Source organism: Macrotis lagotis, chromosome 1 (assembly GCF_037893015.1).
Source record: "Macrotis lagotis isolate mMagLag1 chromosome 1, bilby.v1.9.chrom.fasta, whole genome shotgun sequence".
In the NCBI taxonomy this organism is placed as follows: Eukaryota; Metazoa; Chordata; class Mammalia; order Peramelemorphia; family Peramelidae; genus Macrotis; species Macrotis lagotis.
The window spans coordinates 913548104-913564573 of record NC_133658.1 but is presented as its reverse complement, the minus strand read 5'-3'; the positions used below and the strand labels follow the sequence as shown (position 1 = coordinate 913564573).

Below are 16470 nucleotides of genomic sequence, written 5' to 3'. Positions count from 1 at the left end.
TCTCCTGACTCTAAGGTCAGTGCTCTATCCACTGCACCACCTAGCTGCCATAATACATCCAAGCATACATCCAAACATGCATCCTAGTCAACATCCAATTCCAGGTTATCCAATGACTTTCAATAGCATCTAAATCAGTAGGTCTTTTGTTCAAACTCAGGCTAAAGTCAATGAGCCAATTAATTCAAAAGAGAAGTGTTAATACATGACAGAGGTATCATAGCATAGCATCTTGTCATTTAAGTGGAGTGGGATAATTGGCTGGGTTGACTGCCATCCTTGCAATACCTTTTTTGCTTTTTTCTGAATGAACCAACTTTTCTGGAATATCTTCCAGAACTCCACTCTCCCCCTCCCTCTCCCCCATCTTGTCTTCTTTTTTCTTTCCTCCTCTATGTAAATCATGTAATTTACTTTAGGAATCATTTAATATGTGTTTCTTAAAGAGTGGAGGGTGAGTTCCATTTTGGGACGGGAATGAAAGGTAATATAGAATTTAAAGATGAAAGTAATCTTAGATATGATCAAATGTAATGCTTTCATTTCACAAATGTTGAAACAGAGATTTCACAGAAGTCAAGAAATGTGAAGTGAAAGAATAGGAAGATTACATTGATGGTAACCAACAGAACTGAAATTCAAACTCAGCTCCTCTAATTCAAAGTTCAATATTCTTTGCACTACACAAAAATTCATCTCTTATATGACAATTATAGTTCAATCAGGTAATCTCAAATACTGTGGCCTTTCCTACAGGGATCATTTAGAAATGAAATCTCTTTTTCTTACAGGTCCCTGCATATGACTGGAGTCCAGAAATTCAGGGGATAATTCTCAGTTCTATTACCTATGGTCAAATCATCACATTAACCCCAAGTGGGTATTTTGCTGGAGTGCTTGGAGCAAGGAAAATATTCATGATTGGATTGTTCATCTCCTCTGTTCTCAGCCTCTTATTACCATTGGCAGCCACTCAAGGAATAGTTTACATCATTCTGACAAGGACGGCTCAGGGCATGGCTCAGGTACTAAGATATACGCTGAAGGCTATAGTGTTCCTCAACTTTCCTTAGAGATTAAAAAGAAACAAATCACAATATCTTCATTTCAGGGGATGGAACTTGGAGCATCACCATCTTTCTGGGTGAAATGGGCTCCACCCCTGGAACGGAGTCGAATAAGTAGCATTACTTCATCTGGTAAGAAGCCAAAATTATGATAACTATTTTATGTTTCCTTGCTTCTTTATCACTGTATCTTACCTCTTTGGTTCACTGAAAAAGAGACTCCTCAAAATAGGACTATAAATAGAAGGAGAAACCTGGATCCTGAATATTTATGGGTTTTTTTCCTCAATTTGGTTTTACTGTTTTATGACTTTTAACTGCTCATTATTCATTTTCCCTCTGTGCAATGGCCTAGGGTCAGCCTAATAATCTTTAGCCTTCAATCATAACTCATAACTTCCTTGCTATCTTCTCCTTAGGTGCAATTTTGGGAATCTTCACTGTACTTCTTGTGGGTGGATTCATCTGTCAGTCCCTAGGGTGGCCATACATCTTTTATATCTTTGGTAAGTTATTTCCTTTCAAATCTAAACGTTTCCATTTTCAAAGGGAATGCTCCTGGATATCTAATGCCCTTTGTGATTTGGAAAAAAGCTAACATTTCCATAGCACTGAATAGGTGCCAGGCAATGAGTTAAACATTTTCTAGTTATTAGTTCATTGGATCCACACAATGATCTTGAAAGATAAAAGCTATTATTATCTCTATATTATATAGATGAGAAAACTGAGGCAAACAGAGCTTAAGTGACTTCCCTGAAGTCACATAGCTAGCAATTGTCTGAGGCTAGGTGTGAACTCTAGTCTTCCTGACTCTAGGTTTGACACTCTAACCCCTGTGTCACTTGGCTAATATTCAGGATTATCCCCCATAAAAAGTTAACATGAATGAAGATAAAAATGCAACCTTCTAAAATGTCTTGTTTAACCTTATATAAATGAGAAAACTGAGAGTCAGAGAGATAAACTGAGTTTTTTCCATCTTTCCAAAGTAAGACATTAGAGGTAGAATGGGAATCGAAATCGAAATCTGCTGACTACTGGTTCAGTACTTTACCTATTATTATTGACATCTCTTTTTTTAAATCTACCTTCAAGAAATTGCTACCAATTATACAAACCTAGAATTCCATCTACTGCCTCGTGTATCCATACCAACTGTAAAAAGAATATTTACCTCATCCCTGTCAAAAAGATTTTCCCCCCTTTCAAGTGTCCATTAACTGTCATAATCTCTGTGACACCTTTTTGCCTTTATCAAATTTTTATACATATTTTCTGTACCCCAATGAATGGAAAATCCTTGGTGGGTAGGTATTGTTTAATTTTTGTCTCTCTATTACCACACCCTACCTTAGTGTTTTATACATGATAGATAATTAAAGAATTCATTTCTAAATAAATAATTCATTATTGAAGAAGACCAACAAATTCAGGTTTAAATAAAGAATTCATTATTTAAGAGAGACCAAAATGACATGATTATATCTGAGACAAATTACAGTGTGTCCAACTGTGCTTGCTCAAACCAATATGAGCTCGAAATACTCTGCCATAGGTCAGGCCCAACTAGTCCATGTGAACACCTGGGGTGTTTAATCTAAACTTAAATATCTCATATTTCCTTGAGCTGTTTCAATTCTGCCATGTTCATAGAGTAGAGTATCATCTCTGATGAGAGCATACCATGCTAGGTGGTTCTATGCCAGTGTCTCCCATACAATCAATTCTAATATTCTTAAGAGAGACCTTCAGGGGGTCTCAGTATTGCTTCTTTTGACCCCCTTGTGAGCTCTCCATAAATTGATCTTTTTGCCAAGCATGTGTTTGATATTCTAAAAACATGTCCACCCCATGGTAGTTGCACTCTCTGTAGCGGAATGCTTGGCATTTTTGCTTGAGAAAAGACCTCGGTGTCTGGTATCTTCTCCTAACAGAAAATCTTCAGAATCTTCCTAAGACAATTTAAATGGAAGCAATTTGGTTTCCTGACATGGCCCTGATAGACTGTTAAAGTTTCACAGATATACAGCAATGAGATCAGAACAATGACTCTGTAGACCTTCAGTTTGGTAATCAGTCTAATACCTGTTCTCTCCCACACTTTCTTTTGGAGCCTCCTAAATACTGAGCTAACTCTGACAATGTGGATGTCAGTCTCATTGTCAATGTGTACCTCCCTGGAAAGGATACTGCCAAGGTAAGTGAACTTATCCTCAGTACTCAAAACTTCTCCATTTGCTGTAATTGATGGTTCCACATATAGATGGTGTGTGATGCTGGCTGATGAAGTATCTATATTTTCTTGGTTTTAATTATTAGGCCAAAATTAGTACAAGCAGCAGAGAATGAATCCATACTTTGTTGTATCTCAGCTTCAAAGGCTGCTTTGAGGGCACAATCATCTGCAAACAGAAGATCCTGTACCAACATTCCTTCCACTTTGGTCTTGGCTTGTAACCTTCGCAAGTTGAAGAATTTGCATCAGTGTGGTAGCTGACCTTGAGACCATTTTTATCCTCAGTGAAGGGGTTTGATAACATGGTTAAAAATATCATACTAAAAAACAGGAGAGCAAGGACACATCCTTGTTTCACTCCATTGGTGACTGGGAAATCTTGAGAACATCATCCATTGTCCAAAACCCAGGCAAGCACTGCCATCATGAAATTGTTGTTCAATACAGATGAATTTCTCTGGACAACACAATTTTTACATAATTTTACATAAGGCCTCACAACTGACAGTATGAGAGGCCATGGTCAGATCTACACATGTTGTATATAGACCTCTGTTCTGCTCCTTACATTAGGGATTTTAATAGGTATTTTTAATTTTATTTAAAGGAGTCCTTCCATGCTTTAATATTTTAGAGTTTTTGACCTAAATGTATACTTCATTTTGTCAATGGACTTTTATTTCTGCATCTACTGAAATAACTATGTAACTTGATCTTTGTTGTTTATGTGATTACTTGTAATTCTTTTTCTTCTAATATTGAATGTTCTCAGTATGAATACAATTTGGACAGTGAGTTATTTTCTGAATTTATTTCTATAGTCTCTTTTAACCTATCTTTCCAGACTGAATGCATGCATGCATACATGAGTAAATTAAAAATTACTGTTTATAAATATTCATTAAGTGCCAATTTGCTAAATGCTGTAGACACAATCCTTAATCACAGAGATCTTACATACTAATAGAGAAACAACTGGGTAGCATAAATATAAAATGGATAGTTACAAACATATACTAAGTAGATAAATATAAGCTAATATTGGAAGAGAAGTTGGGAGAGCAGGAAAAGTTTGATGCAAATGATTGTCCATGAATTTAGTATTAAAGAAGAGAGGAACTCTATGAAGCACACTGTTATAAATGTAGAATGGATAGAAGGCCATTTTGGTCTCGGAAAGGGGAATAATGCCAAATGAGTCTGCATATTGTTGTTGGGGAAAGAGTATGAAGGACTTTAAATGCTAAACAGAGATAGTCTTATTTGGCCCTATAGGCAAAAGGAAGTCATTTTGTTAACTGAGTAAGGGGATTCATGCAGTAAGATTTAAACTTAAAATTATTTTAACGTTATGTAAGATAACCTGGAATAGGGAAAACTGTGAGGGACAGAGACTAATTAGGAAGCTGTTACAATAATATAGTTGTTGAATTTCTAAACTAAGATGGCTTCTGTATGAGTAGAGAGTAAATGAAGATGAAAGAGATTTTGCGGAGGCAACAATCTAAATAGAGTAAGGAGAGAGTAAGGAGTTGGAAGTTTAGGAAAGAGAAAGATTTAGAGAAAAAGGGGTGTGGAATGTGTTAAAGGAAGACTAAACCTTGGTGTGAGGGCTACTGAGCCCTTTTCAAGATTTCTTTCCACCTTTGTTGTCTCCCTGAGTCACCTAATTCTCACCTGTGTTTGCAAGAGATTGTAGCATGCATAGTGGCTACATCCTGGTAAACTGTTTCAGCTTAAAGTAGGTTGAAGGCAACCAAGGGAGTCTCAAACTCATTGGTGAGTTGTGGAGGGTGTCTACCCCCAAGCATGTGAAGTCTTCCACTGATGGAATGGGTGGAAGAGAATAATTCCTTCTAACAAGCATGAAGCCAGCTGAAGCAGGTGCTGTGGAGTGCTTAGGGGTTGGTTAGACATCAAAGAAGTCAAGGTTATCCACTGCATCAAGAGCCATCATGAGTCGTCTTGACTCTGACTGGCACTGGAGAATGATGACTTTAGAGAAGACAGTGAGGTTGATGACTTCATGCAACTCTACCTCACCTAAATGCAATTTACCTGCGTATCAAAAGATATAATCCCTATTTTACCATTCCTCAAAGTCCTGTGGAAACAGGCAAGTAAGAAAGCAGCAAGTACAGATACACTGGGAGCTGTAGTTACAACCCTGCAGAAAAGAAGCCCAGACCATAGGGTCAATTCCTTACTGAAAGCAGCAATGAGATTTGGCAGTCCCCTGGATGACTGAGCGGCCCTTTTAAGATCTGTACTGCTCACCTCCTGATGAGAGGAAGGGGCTAGAAAAGATGCCCTAAAAATTATCTGCTAACCTAACCCTGGCCTAATTACCATGACAGGCATGGATCCCACAGTGTGATTGAGACACAAAATAAATCTATAAAAACTTCTTCAAAGAAGATTCCATTCCATTCCATTCATGGAACATGGAGACACTTGTAGATAATTCAAGATACAACAGACCTGAAAGATGTGCAGTTCTAGTTGCAAAGGAATTCATCAGGCCTCATATCCAAATAGCAGACCTGAGTTAAACAAGGCTGGAAAATGAAGGCCAGCTTACTGAAGTTGGAGGTGGATACAAATTTTTCTGGAGTAACTGCAGTGAAGGGGGATGCAGAGAAACTGGAGTAGGTTTTGCAATCAAAACTAATGCAGTCAACTTTCTTGAATGCCTACCAAAAGTAGTGATGACAGTGAGATTGCAACTTCCAGAAAAACAGCATGGCACCTTCATCAGTGCCTGTGCTCCCACCATGATGAACCCTGATAATCTCAAAAAAATTTTTATGGTCAATGTACCAAAAAAAGGATAAGCTTATATTTCTAGGTGACTTTAATGTTAGAGTAGGTTTAGATTACCAGACATGGTAATCCTCCTTGGGAGGAATGGAGCTGGAAATAGCAACAGCATTGGCCACCTACTATTGAAGATTTGTGCATCTCATGACCTTCTCATCACCAACGCTGTCATCCATTTACCTAAATGCAATAAAATTTCCTGGATGCACCCTTATAGCAAACATTGGCAACTAATAGACTATGTAATTATAATGAGAAAAAGACAGACAGGATGTGAGAATAATAAAGGCAATGTGTTCTGTAGAGTTCTGGACTGATCACAGACTCATCCTCTCTAAGGTAACTATCCACATTCAACCAAAGTGACAGTCCCAAGAAAAAAATGAATACTAGAGAAACTACTGTTAAGAGATTAGAATGTCTCCCTGAGCATGAACAATTTGTTGCAGAGATCTGATGCACAGCACTGCATTTGCTCATCTGGGTCAGAACATTCACAAACATCAAGACTAGTTTGGTGAAAATGATGGGGAAGTACAAAAGCTGTTAAATGAAAAACAAGAACTCCACAGGGTTTACCAGCAGCATAATTCATTCATTTCCAAGAGGGCAGCATTTAATTTCATCAAAAGTACAAGCAACTTAGAAAGATACCAGACGCAGCTCAATATGAAGACAGATGAAATTCAGTTTTATGATAGTAACAAACCAGAATGCTTTTATGATGCCCTGAAGGACCAAAGATCTATGGTTCATCTCAACAGCTCAGTGCTGATGGTTCCATATTGATCAATGATGGGAACATGATCCTAGAGAGATGGACTGAACACTTTCATGGTATTCTTATCAGACCATCATCAATCAATGCAGAAGTCATTGACTGTTTACCTCTAGTTGAAGTCAAACACTGTCTAGCTGAAGTTCCTACTGAATAAGATATTTTGAATGCCATTAGGCTTCTTTCAAGTGGCAAAGAACCTAATGTTGATTCTATTATAGTTGCAATGAAGTTGACTGAAATTTTTCAGGTTATATGACATGAAGAGGTTACCCTTCAAGAATTCAAGGATACCTCCATTGTCCATTTCTATAAAGATAGAGGGAATAGATTGTCCTATGACAATTACAGGGGTATTTATCTTTTAGTCATTGCTGGTAAGATTCTTCCCTGAGTCTTTTTAAGTAGACTGATACTTCACCTGGAAGATGGCTACCACCCTGAGAGCCAATTTGGTTTCAGAAAGCGTTGAGGAATAGTCGATATGGTGTTTGCTGCCCAAGAACTCCTGGAAAAAAGGCCAGGAACAGGACAGGGGTCTGTGTACAACATTTGTAGGTCTGATGAAGGCCTTTAATATTGTCAGTCATGGAACTTATGGAAAATTATGTCAAAATTTGTTTGCCTGGAGAAGTTCATCAATACTGTCCATCAGTTTCATGAAGGCCTTCTTACCTGGGTTCTGGATAGTGGACAAGGCTCTTGAGATTTTGCAGTCACCAATGGAGTGAAACAAAGATGTGTCCTTGCTCCCATGCTTTTTAACATCATGTTTTCAACCACGTTATCAAACACCTTCACTGAGGATGAACATGGCCTCAAGGTCACTTACCACACTGAAGGCAAATTCTTCAACTTGAAAAGGCTATAAGCCAAGACCAAGGTGGAGGGAGTGTTGGTACATGATCTTTTGCTTGCAGATGATTGTGCACTCTATGCAGCCTCTGAAGCTGAGATGCAAGAAAGTATGGATGGATTCTCTGCTGCTTGTGCTAATTTTAGCCTAACAATTAACACAAAGAAAACACAGATACTCCAACAACCAGAACCACATCACCCGTATATGGAACCACTGATTACAGCAAATGGAGAAGTTTTGAGTGCTGGGGACAAGTTCACTTACCACGGCAGTGTCCTTTACAGGGAAGTACACACTGACTTTGAAGTTCACCTATGCATTGATAGAGTTAACTCAGTTTGTGGGAGGCTCTGAAAGAAAATATGGGAGAGAAGAGGTGTTAGACAAACTACCAAATTAAAGGTCACAGAACTGTTGTGCTGACCTCAATGCTATATGCCTTTGAAACCTGGACAGTCTACCAGTGCCATTTCAGAAAACGGAATCACCTCTATTTAAATTGTCTTAGGAAAATTCTGAAGATCGCCTTGCAGGAGAAGATAGCAGATACTGAGGTCCTTTCTTGATCTAGTTGTCAAGCATTCCAACATTACTACAGAGAGGGCAACTGTGATGGGCTGGGTGTAATTGCTAGAAAAGCTTATCAAAAAGACTATTTTATGGAGAAATCATATAGGGCAAGTGCTCATCAGGGAATCAGAAGAAACAATCCTGGAACACCATGAAAATTTCTCTTAAGAAATTTATAGCCGATTGTACAGCATGATAGACATTGACACAGGATCGCCCAACATGGTGTGCCCTCATCAGTGAGAATGCTACATTCTATGAGGAAGGTCGAATTGAAGCAACTCAAAGGAATCATAACATATTTAAGTTTAGAGTAGTCACCCCAGTTGTTCACATGGACAATTTGTGTTGTCCAGTGGTAGAACATTTTGAGTTCATATTGGTCTGATCCGTCATAATTGGACACACTAATTTGTCTCAAACATAATGATGTCATTTTGGTCTTCTTTGATAACTAAGGAAAAGAATCAACAATCAACATAAGTTAAATCAATGGGAGTTAACGTGGTTAGCAAGTTTGTGCAAAAACAAAAGAAGACTATCCTAAAAACCGTTGACAAAGCACTTTTTTAGTGCTGATCTGACCATATGATTTTGACATATTAAAGATCTCTGAAAAGAAGTAAGACAGGTTGAAAGAGAATCAGAAAAGAGATCTGTGTCATAAAAACCCAGAAAGAGCGTCCAAGTGAGAGGGTGATCAACAATGTCAAAGTCAGCAGACAGATTAACAAAGATGAGCCTTAAGAAAAAAGTCAGATTTAGCTATTAAGAGATTGGAAATGGTTTTACTTTTATTTTTCAGGTATCATCAGAAACTTTAGAACATTTTATTTTCAGTTGAATGATGAGATCAAATGTCAGATAAGTTTAGAATGTAGGAGTTTGACTTAGAAAGGGAGGAGAAATGTAAGATAACAGTTTGATATATGTTAGGGCTTAGTAAAAGGGGTTTTTTAAGGAGGGAAGAAATGAATATGTTTGAAGGTAGCAGGAGAGGGGAGATAGAAGATATTATCTACTGAAGAAGAAAGAAAGGAATAGAATCAAGTTCACATGTAGAAGAGTTGACCTTTTATCAAATAAGTGCTAGGGATACAGAGAGAAAAGCAAGCAATCCTGCTTTCAAGGAACTCACAATCTCAAATGAGGAAAAAGCATCTACAGTAGGTTTCAGTTAAGTCTAATGGAAGCCAAGTGACCCTTAGGGTAGAGCAACAAAACATATGGTACTATATCTTCTTTGGTATCACAATGATTGATAAAAACCATATCCATTTCTGACCCAGAGCAATGACAGTGCCAAGGGCTTTATTAAAGTCCTCAAGGTGAGAATTTTCCTCTTTGGGTCTTCAGTAGTTGTTATTGCTAAGGAAGCTGGGGCTACAGCTCCTGCAGAGGCTATTATCAGTCCAAATATGGGTAGAAGATGGGTTGAAAAAAGAGATGATGGTCTGGAGCACAGCAAGGAAGAGGAGGTAACTGCTATTCCTAGGGCTCCTCAATTATCGGTTCTACATTTAGCAGCTGACCATCCATGGTGATGCTGGTACTGGGATGCTGGCCACTTCTCTGCAAATGTTTCTCCTTTACTGTTCATTTCAAGTGGTCTGAGTAATTGCTGTTTCCAGGACTCTTGAGGACAGGCTTCCAGGCTAACTTCTGCTTCCCTCCCCTGCCAGGAAAACTCATGGGATCTGATGAGAAATGGCAATCAAAGTTGATTCACCTAGTACATGCCACTCTCTTTTTCTCCCTCCGGGGACCTTACTGCTCCAGCCAGTCTGGATGGCTTGCCCCACAGGTAAAATTTGGATGACAATGGTGGTGGCAATGACTAGAATTATAGACCAATTTTCCCTATAGGTTGCTTTCTTGGATAGTGTCTGAAAGGGATGGTTGATAACAGAGCCAGCACTTTGGGGAACTCGACTATTCTAAGAGATTTGGGACTTATCTATCCATCAATGGCAGTACATATTGGTGAAGGTTGAAGTAGAAGGCAAACAGCTAGCTATTATCTATTATTCACCTTCACACACACTCAATATTTCAGCCAAACTGTTTTACTTTTGGTTCTCCATACATGAGTTAGGCCCCATTCTTGGAATGGACTTCTTCCTCACATCAGTCTCTTAGAATCCTTAACTTCCATAAAGGTTCTGTTCTTGTCTTACTTCCTAGATGAAGTTACCCATGGGTTAGTATCCTCTCTGGAAATATTTTGTATGCATTTTATATAGACTTTTCTATGTGTATCATCATTCTCTACAGTAGAAGGCAAACTCCTTGCAGGCAGAAACTATTTAATTTTTCTCTTTGTAATCATAATTCTGGGAAGATTATATTACACATATAGTGTTTAATAAATACTTATTGGCTGAATAGGTGACTCATGAACTTTTTTTGGTTCTGTGCTGTTTAATAGTAATATAAAGGACTTAGAAAAAATCAAAATTACATTCTAATTCCATTGTTAGGGCAATGTAGAATGGGAAGGTATAGCTAGCACACTAGATGACCATTGGCATCCAAAAATATCTTGACAGTCTTGAACACTGGGTTACATCTAAAAAAGATGAATAAATGGAAATAAAGTCTTATATTTTGCTTTTGTATTTTTTCAAAACAAGTCTATGAGTGTAAGATTGGAAAAAGAATCCTTAGCTGGTAGTTTGCCTGAAAAAATAGATCTTAATGTTCTGATGGACTACAACCTTTATATGGATTTATATAATGATATAGCAACTTAAAACAAAAGCAAGTAATATAGTCCTTGGCTTCATTAAGAGAGAATATGACCATACCTCATCAGACCACATTCAGAATATTTATTCTGGGGCAACTCATTCTAAGAGAACTAAAATATTTGGTTAACTGGAGCCTTGTGAACGACATCAACTTTATGCCTATAAGAAGGGATTGGGGAGTTCAAGAGAGGCTTGAGATGGAAATGATAGTGTGGTGGAAGGTAAGTAGGTTTTGGGTGAACCATACTGACTCCTGGATCTAGCTCAGTTCACTTTCTATTCTATTATGGATCTAGTCCAATTTGTCTTGTAAGAAAACTTTATTCAGTTGTGGGAATTGCAGAAAAAAATTATTGGTTTGTTCAAACATAGCCTTGCAAGACTGGGAAGCTGAATCATCTCTACCTGTTGCTTAAACACTCTTAATTAAGATCTAGGCTATGCTGAACAGAAACCCAGTCAGATACAAAGATTGATGCAAGGAGCTTTCTCACAATTATACATCTCAAGCAGCACATAGTTCTTATCTGAAAAATGGTCATTTATTGATCAATCAGTTTTTGTTTCATGTTCCTTTGAATGCTTACAGACACATGGGGGAGTGGGTCACCTCTTTCTCTGATTTCAGGGAATCTAACATATTTGCTCTTTCCCTCCCAGTTAGTAAAGTCCTTAATCTTTCTTCCAATTAGAAATCAGATCATCTAATTTTGTATGCTGGTTAATTGTCATCTTTTAATTGATCTTTTTAGTGTACAAAAATCTATCACTCCTTGTATTTAGGATCCAGTGCCAAAACTGAGTAGAGTTACTGGTCTTGATTTATTATACAATTGGTCTACATTGCTTATTAAATAAATATGCACCTCTTGAACCTTTATTTTATCAATAATTTAATCTTTCATGCCATAACAGTAATATTTCAATATTTGAATAGCTGTATTTTGAAATATGGATTAAGTGTGCTCTGTTTCTCAAAATCAGAACTAGGAGTAATGACTGAAATATGCAAAAAACTTGTATTTAGAGAAAATAATGAAAACTTTCAAACAATTAGAAATATCAAAAAGAAGAAAGGGTTGATTCAGGTAGGAGTGGGTTCCATGACACTGCAGTTCTTCAGGTTGATAATCATTGATCCAGCATGATTTATATCGAGTTCTTCTTCAGACGGAACTATATTACCCCTGAGATCCCTTTAAATTCAACATTAACTTATAAATGTTTTTTTCCCAGGAGGAATTGGCTGTTTCTGCTGTGTTATTTGGTTTTCTCTTGTTTATGATGATCCCATAAATCACCCTTATATAAGTGAGAGTGAAAAGGAATACATCACTTTTTCATTGGCTGGAGAGGTATGTTAATAAAAGAAGCTAATATTTATATTAGCTTAATTGTTTACAAAGTTTACAAAGTACTTTACATATTAAACCACCAATTGGCACTGATAGCCTTAATCTTATCCAAATCAGCAGAAGAGCCAGGAATGAGTCATTTCAAATTCATTTGATGATTTGTTCCATTCAAAATCAGCTGCTCTGCCAAAGTACCAATATCACTCTGATTCTCCAAGAGCAAACAGAATTCTACTCCTCAATCTTGACTCTCTGTGAGGGAGCATTTGCAATAACAAATATTCCGTCAGAAAAATGTTTTTCTCTCTATAGCACCTATATTTCAATGCATTCTCACTCCCCCATGTATAGTATATTTACTGAATTTACAGTACTAATACATAGGTTACTCAGACACAGAATTTCCCTGATTTACTACAGTTATTAAAAAACCCAAGTGCTTAGTTCAGGTTGCTGTTCATTTTTTTTTTTAGGTTTTTTTGCAAGGCAAATGGGGTTAAGTGGCTTGCCCAAGGCCACACAGCTAGGTAATTAGGTAATTATTAAGTGTTTGAGACCGGGTTTGAACCCAGGTACGCCTGACTCCAGGGCCAATGCTTTATCCACTGCGCCACCTAGCCACCTCGAGCTGTTGTCTTCTAAATTAAAAGTGAAGGGAAATGGTTCATGAAATAAACCAGAAGCTCCAAATGCTGCTCCACTAATGGACTCCAAGATAGTCAGTTGTCCATAGTCAGTTGAAGGAACTTAAAATAAAATTACCTGTTTCCTACTTGAGACGATGGACATACATTGGACAAAGGAAAAAACTCTAGTTCAAAAGGAAATTCCTCTGTTTTACTTTGCCAGCCTGCTCCATTTAGGCCATGCTTCCTGGCTCTCCTGCATCACTGCTCCCCTCATTAGCTTATTGTCCTATTAGGGTTTCTTACTGCTTGAATCTGATCAGTACCTCTCCATTCTTAATGCAAAACAGTCCTTGAAATTCTCTTTCCTTTTCCTTTTTCAAAGCTTATATAATATCTGTTGACTTTCCCTCAGATATCAATATTAATATTATTTTGAAAAATACAGTTTCAGTTGTCTTTTTCATCATTCCAAACCCTACCCCTTGCCCATTAAACTCTTTCTTTTGAGTCTCAGCTTTATGCATCTTTAACCTAGAATCATAGCATAAATATGACGTCCCTGAAATAAGCTTCTTCTGTAGATTTTGTTCTTTGTACTGATGGTTGCATTTCCTTTTAGAACAGCACCCCCAGTTGGTCTTTGCCCATCAATGCCATGATCAGATCTCTCCCACTTTGGGCCATTATAATCACTGGCTTTTGCCGATTCTGGTTAGTCACCAACCTGACAATATCACTGCCACTACTGATAAACATTATGTTTGATTTTGACATCAGAAATGTAAGTATATTATCTCTGCTTTCCTTTACTTCTGTGAATCCCTTATTTAATTCTTAGTTACCTTCAATGAAACTGATAAGACTTTTGCCATGAGAACCCAACAATCCTAGGATTATCAAGTGAGAAAGGACCTTATCCATCATTTACTCTCATTTCAAATATGAGGAAATTGAAACAGATGGACATGGATGGGATGGAAGCTTGAAGGATATTAGAGGCACTTAACCAAAAAAAAGATGGGTACAGAATTGTGAGAATGGGTGATCCAAATACAAGCCTTGCCAACTTCATAATTTATGTTAGAGCAAATCCTTGTGATTAGTATAGACATTATGTTTCTAGTATCCATGTCTTCCTTGCACAATTCTCTTCACAGAACGGGATTCTGAGTGCCTTGCCTTCTATTGCTGCATGGATCTGTATAACCCTAGGAAGCCAAATGGCAGACTTCCTCTTGTCCAAGAAGATTCTGAGTCTAGTGGTGGTTCGGAAGCTCTTCACAGTTCTGGGTGAGGATATTTCCATGTGAACAGTTAACCCTAGAGAATTTCTTACAGTAGACCTCCACATTTTTCCAATGATGTGTGCATGGTTTTTTTTTGTGTGTCCTTGCTCCCCAGGTATGCTTCTCCCATCAGTTTTCATCACAGCTGTGCCATACGTCAGCTTCATCACTGCTATTACCTTACTGATGCTCTCTATGGGAATAAGCTGCCTGTGTTACTCTGGATTCATGATTAATTCCCTAGATATCGCTCCCAGGTAGGGCTCCCAGCCTTTTCCCCTCTTTCTTGTGCAGTGTGGGATGGTGGAAAGAGTACTGGTCCTGGAGCTAGAAAGTCTGGGTATAAATTCCAGCTATTATACATCATATGACCCTGAAAAAGTCCAACTTCTTTAAGTCTCAGTTTCTGAATATGTAGAATGGGGTGCATATTATTTAGTTCATAGGACTATTATGAGGAAAGAACTTTGTAAAACAGTGGGTATCAAACTGAAAGAGAACCAGGGACCATTAAGCTACAAAATGGGTTTCCTAACAATATATGTACTGCAAATTGACTCAGAAAAACCATGTTAATATTATTTATATTGTATTTATTCTGCTAAATATTCCCCAATTACATTTTTTTCTGGTTTAGTTCATTCTTGGGAATTGTGTGGATGCATATGACCCATGGGTCATACGTTTGACACTTTTGTTGTCAATTTGATATATAAATGTGACTTATTTTTAGTATTATGTATTTTTCTAAAGTCATTTGCTTCCAATCTGATGCTGCATAGTCATGTGGAGGTGACACGTAGTTCTCGCTACAATGGTAGTAGAAGAAACCTAAAACTCTAGTTTTCCTTAAAAAATTTAAGTGCAGAATTAGTGATGGAGATGGTGTCTATTGCTCAAGGACAAACCTTATTAAATGCAGTTTGTTACCAAAAGTATATCAAGAAAAATTTTTTTGACTATAACTATTCTCAAAGAAAGATGATATAATGCGCTATAGGAAGGATTTCCTACTGCATGTGGAGGAAAGGAATATACACTTATGAAATTCCAGATATTTGAATCAATAAACTAGCTTTACACTTCATGCAGCTTTCCCTCATATTGTAATAATTTTCAGTTATATATGTGTATATATATATATATATATATATATATATATATATATATATATATAGTATGCTCTGAAGAAGGTCCCTTGATGACCCAATTTGCTCCCATTGTTTTGGGTCTGTGAATCACTTCAATTATGTAGAGGTAGACGACCTAGAGAGTTGCAGCTTTCCGTAAATGTTATTGAAACAGAGCTGCCAACAGGACGTCTATCTTTCAGTTCAGTCTAACTGGCTAGCACCTGCCCGTCCATTTCCAGATGTATTAAATGAACTCATACATGGTTTCTATCCAAAAGTTTCATCTCTTTGTACCAAACTCCAATTTGCTAAAATTAATTAATGTATTGACTCTTGCCAATTTTGCGTATCAATCTGTATCATTCCTATTCTACTCACAGCAGATAAAATAGAGGAAGGGGCAGAAATTATTGATGCAGAGCTAAGATCAATTATTGTTAAGCTGTTGGATATGAGAATTTTGATAAATGAGAAAATATTCTTAATATCCTTGGAAGGTGCTAAATACATTGTATTTGATGCTTGAAAAACACCTGCCACTTGAATAAGGACCAAAGGAATAATTGATGCCTTTGAACAAAAATAATTTTGTTTAACTTCAATGCTTATTTCTTTGTATTATTGCATCGACATGTACATGCATATTCACACACATATATGTTATATATATATATATATATATATACACACAGATTTAGAAACTGCCTATATAGTAAATATGTGTATATATATATATGTGAAAACTTTTACAATTTACATCTCTATATACAATTCATAATTGTACATTTATCACATATGTATGTACATACATCAAAGTATGTCCTCCAGTAGAATCAAAATGCCTTGAGGGAAGAGAGAATGTTCACAGTTTTCCAGTGCATTTCAGTCCTGTGTATCTCCTGAATGTAATACAGTGCTTTGCCTGTAGCAAGTGTTTAATAAATGTTCATGTAATTTAATTAATCCTGCCTAGCAGGTCCGGAC

The 16470-nt window shown here is 37.2% G+C and overlaps 1 protein-coding gene across 1 annotated transcript in view; it reads left to right on the top strand.

Annotated features, from left to right (window-relative positions):
* The window catches only part of LOC141509807 (sodium-dependent phosphate transport protein 3-like), a 55120-nt gene that overhangs the window by 19850 nt on the left and 18800 nt on the right, over nt 1–16470 (top strand). The window contains exons 4-10 of the mRNA XM_074219596.1: nt 792–1025; nt 1112–1199; nt 1487–1573; nt 12320–12438; nt 13687–13848; nt 14225–14357; nt 14469–14610. Of these exons, the coding sequence (XP_074075697.1) occupies nt 792–1025; nt 1112–1199; nt 1487–1573; nt 12320–12438; nt 13687–13848; nt 14225–14357; nt 14469–14610 (965 nt within the window). The remainder of the gene's footprint in view (nt 1–791; nt 1026–1111; nt 1200–1486; nt 1574–12319; nt 12439–13686; nt 13849–14224; nt 14358–14468; nt 14611–16470) is intronic.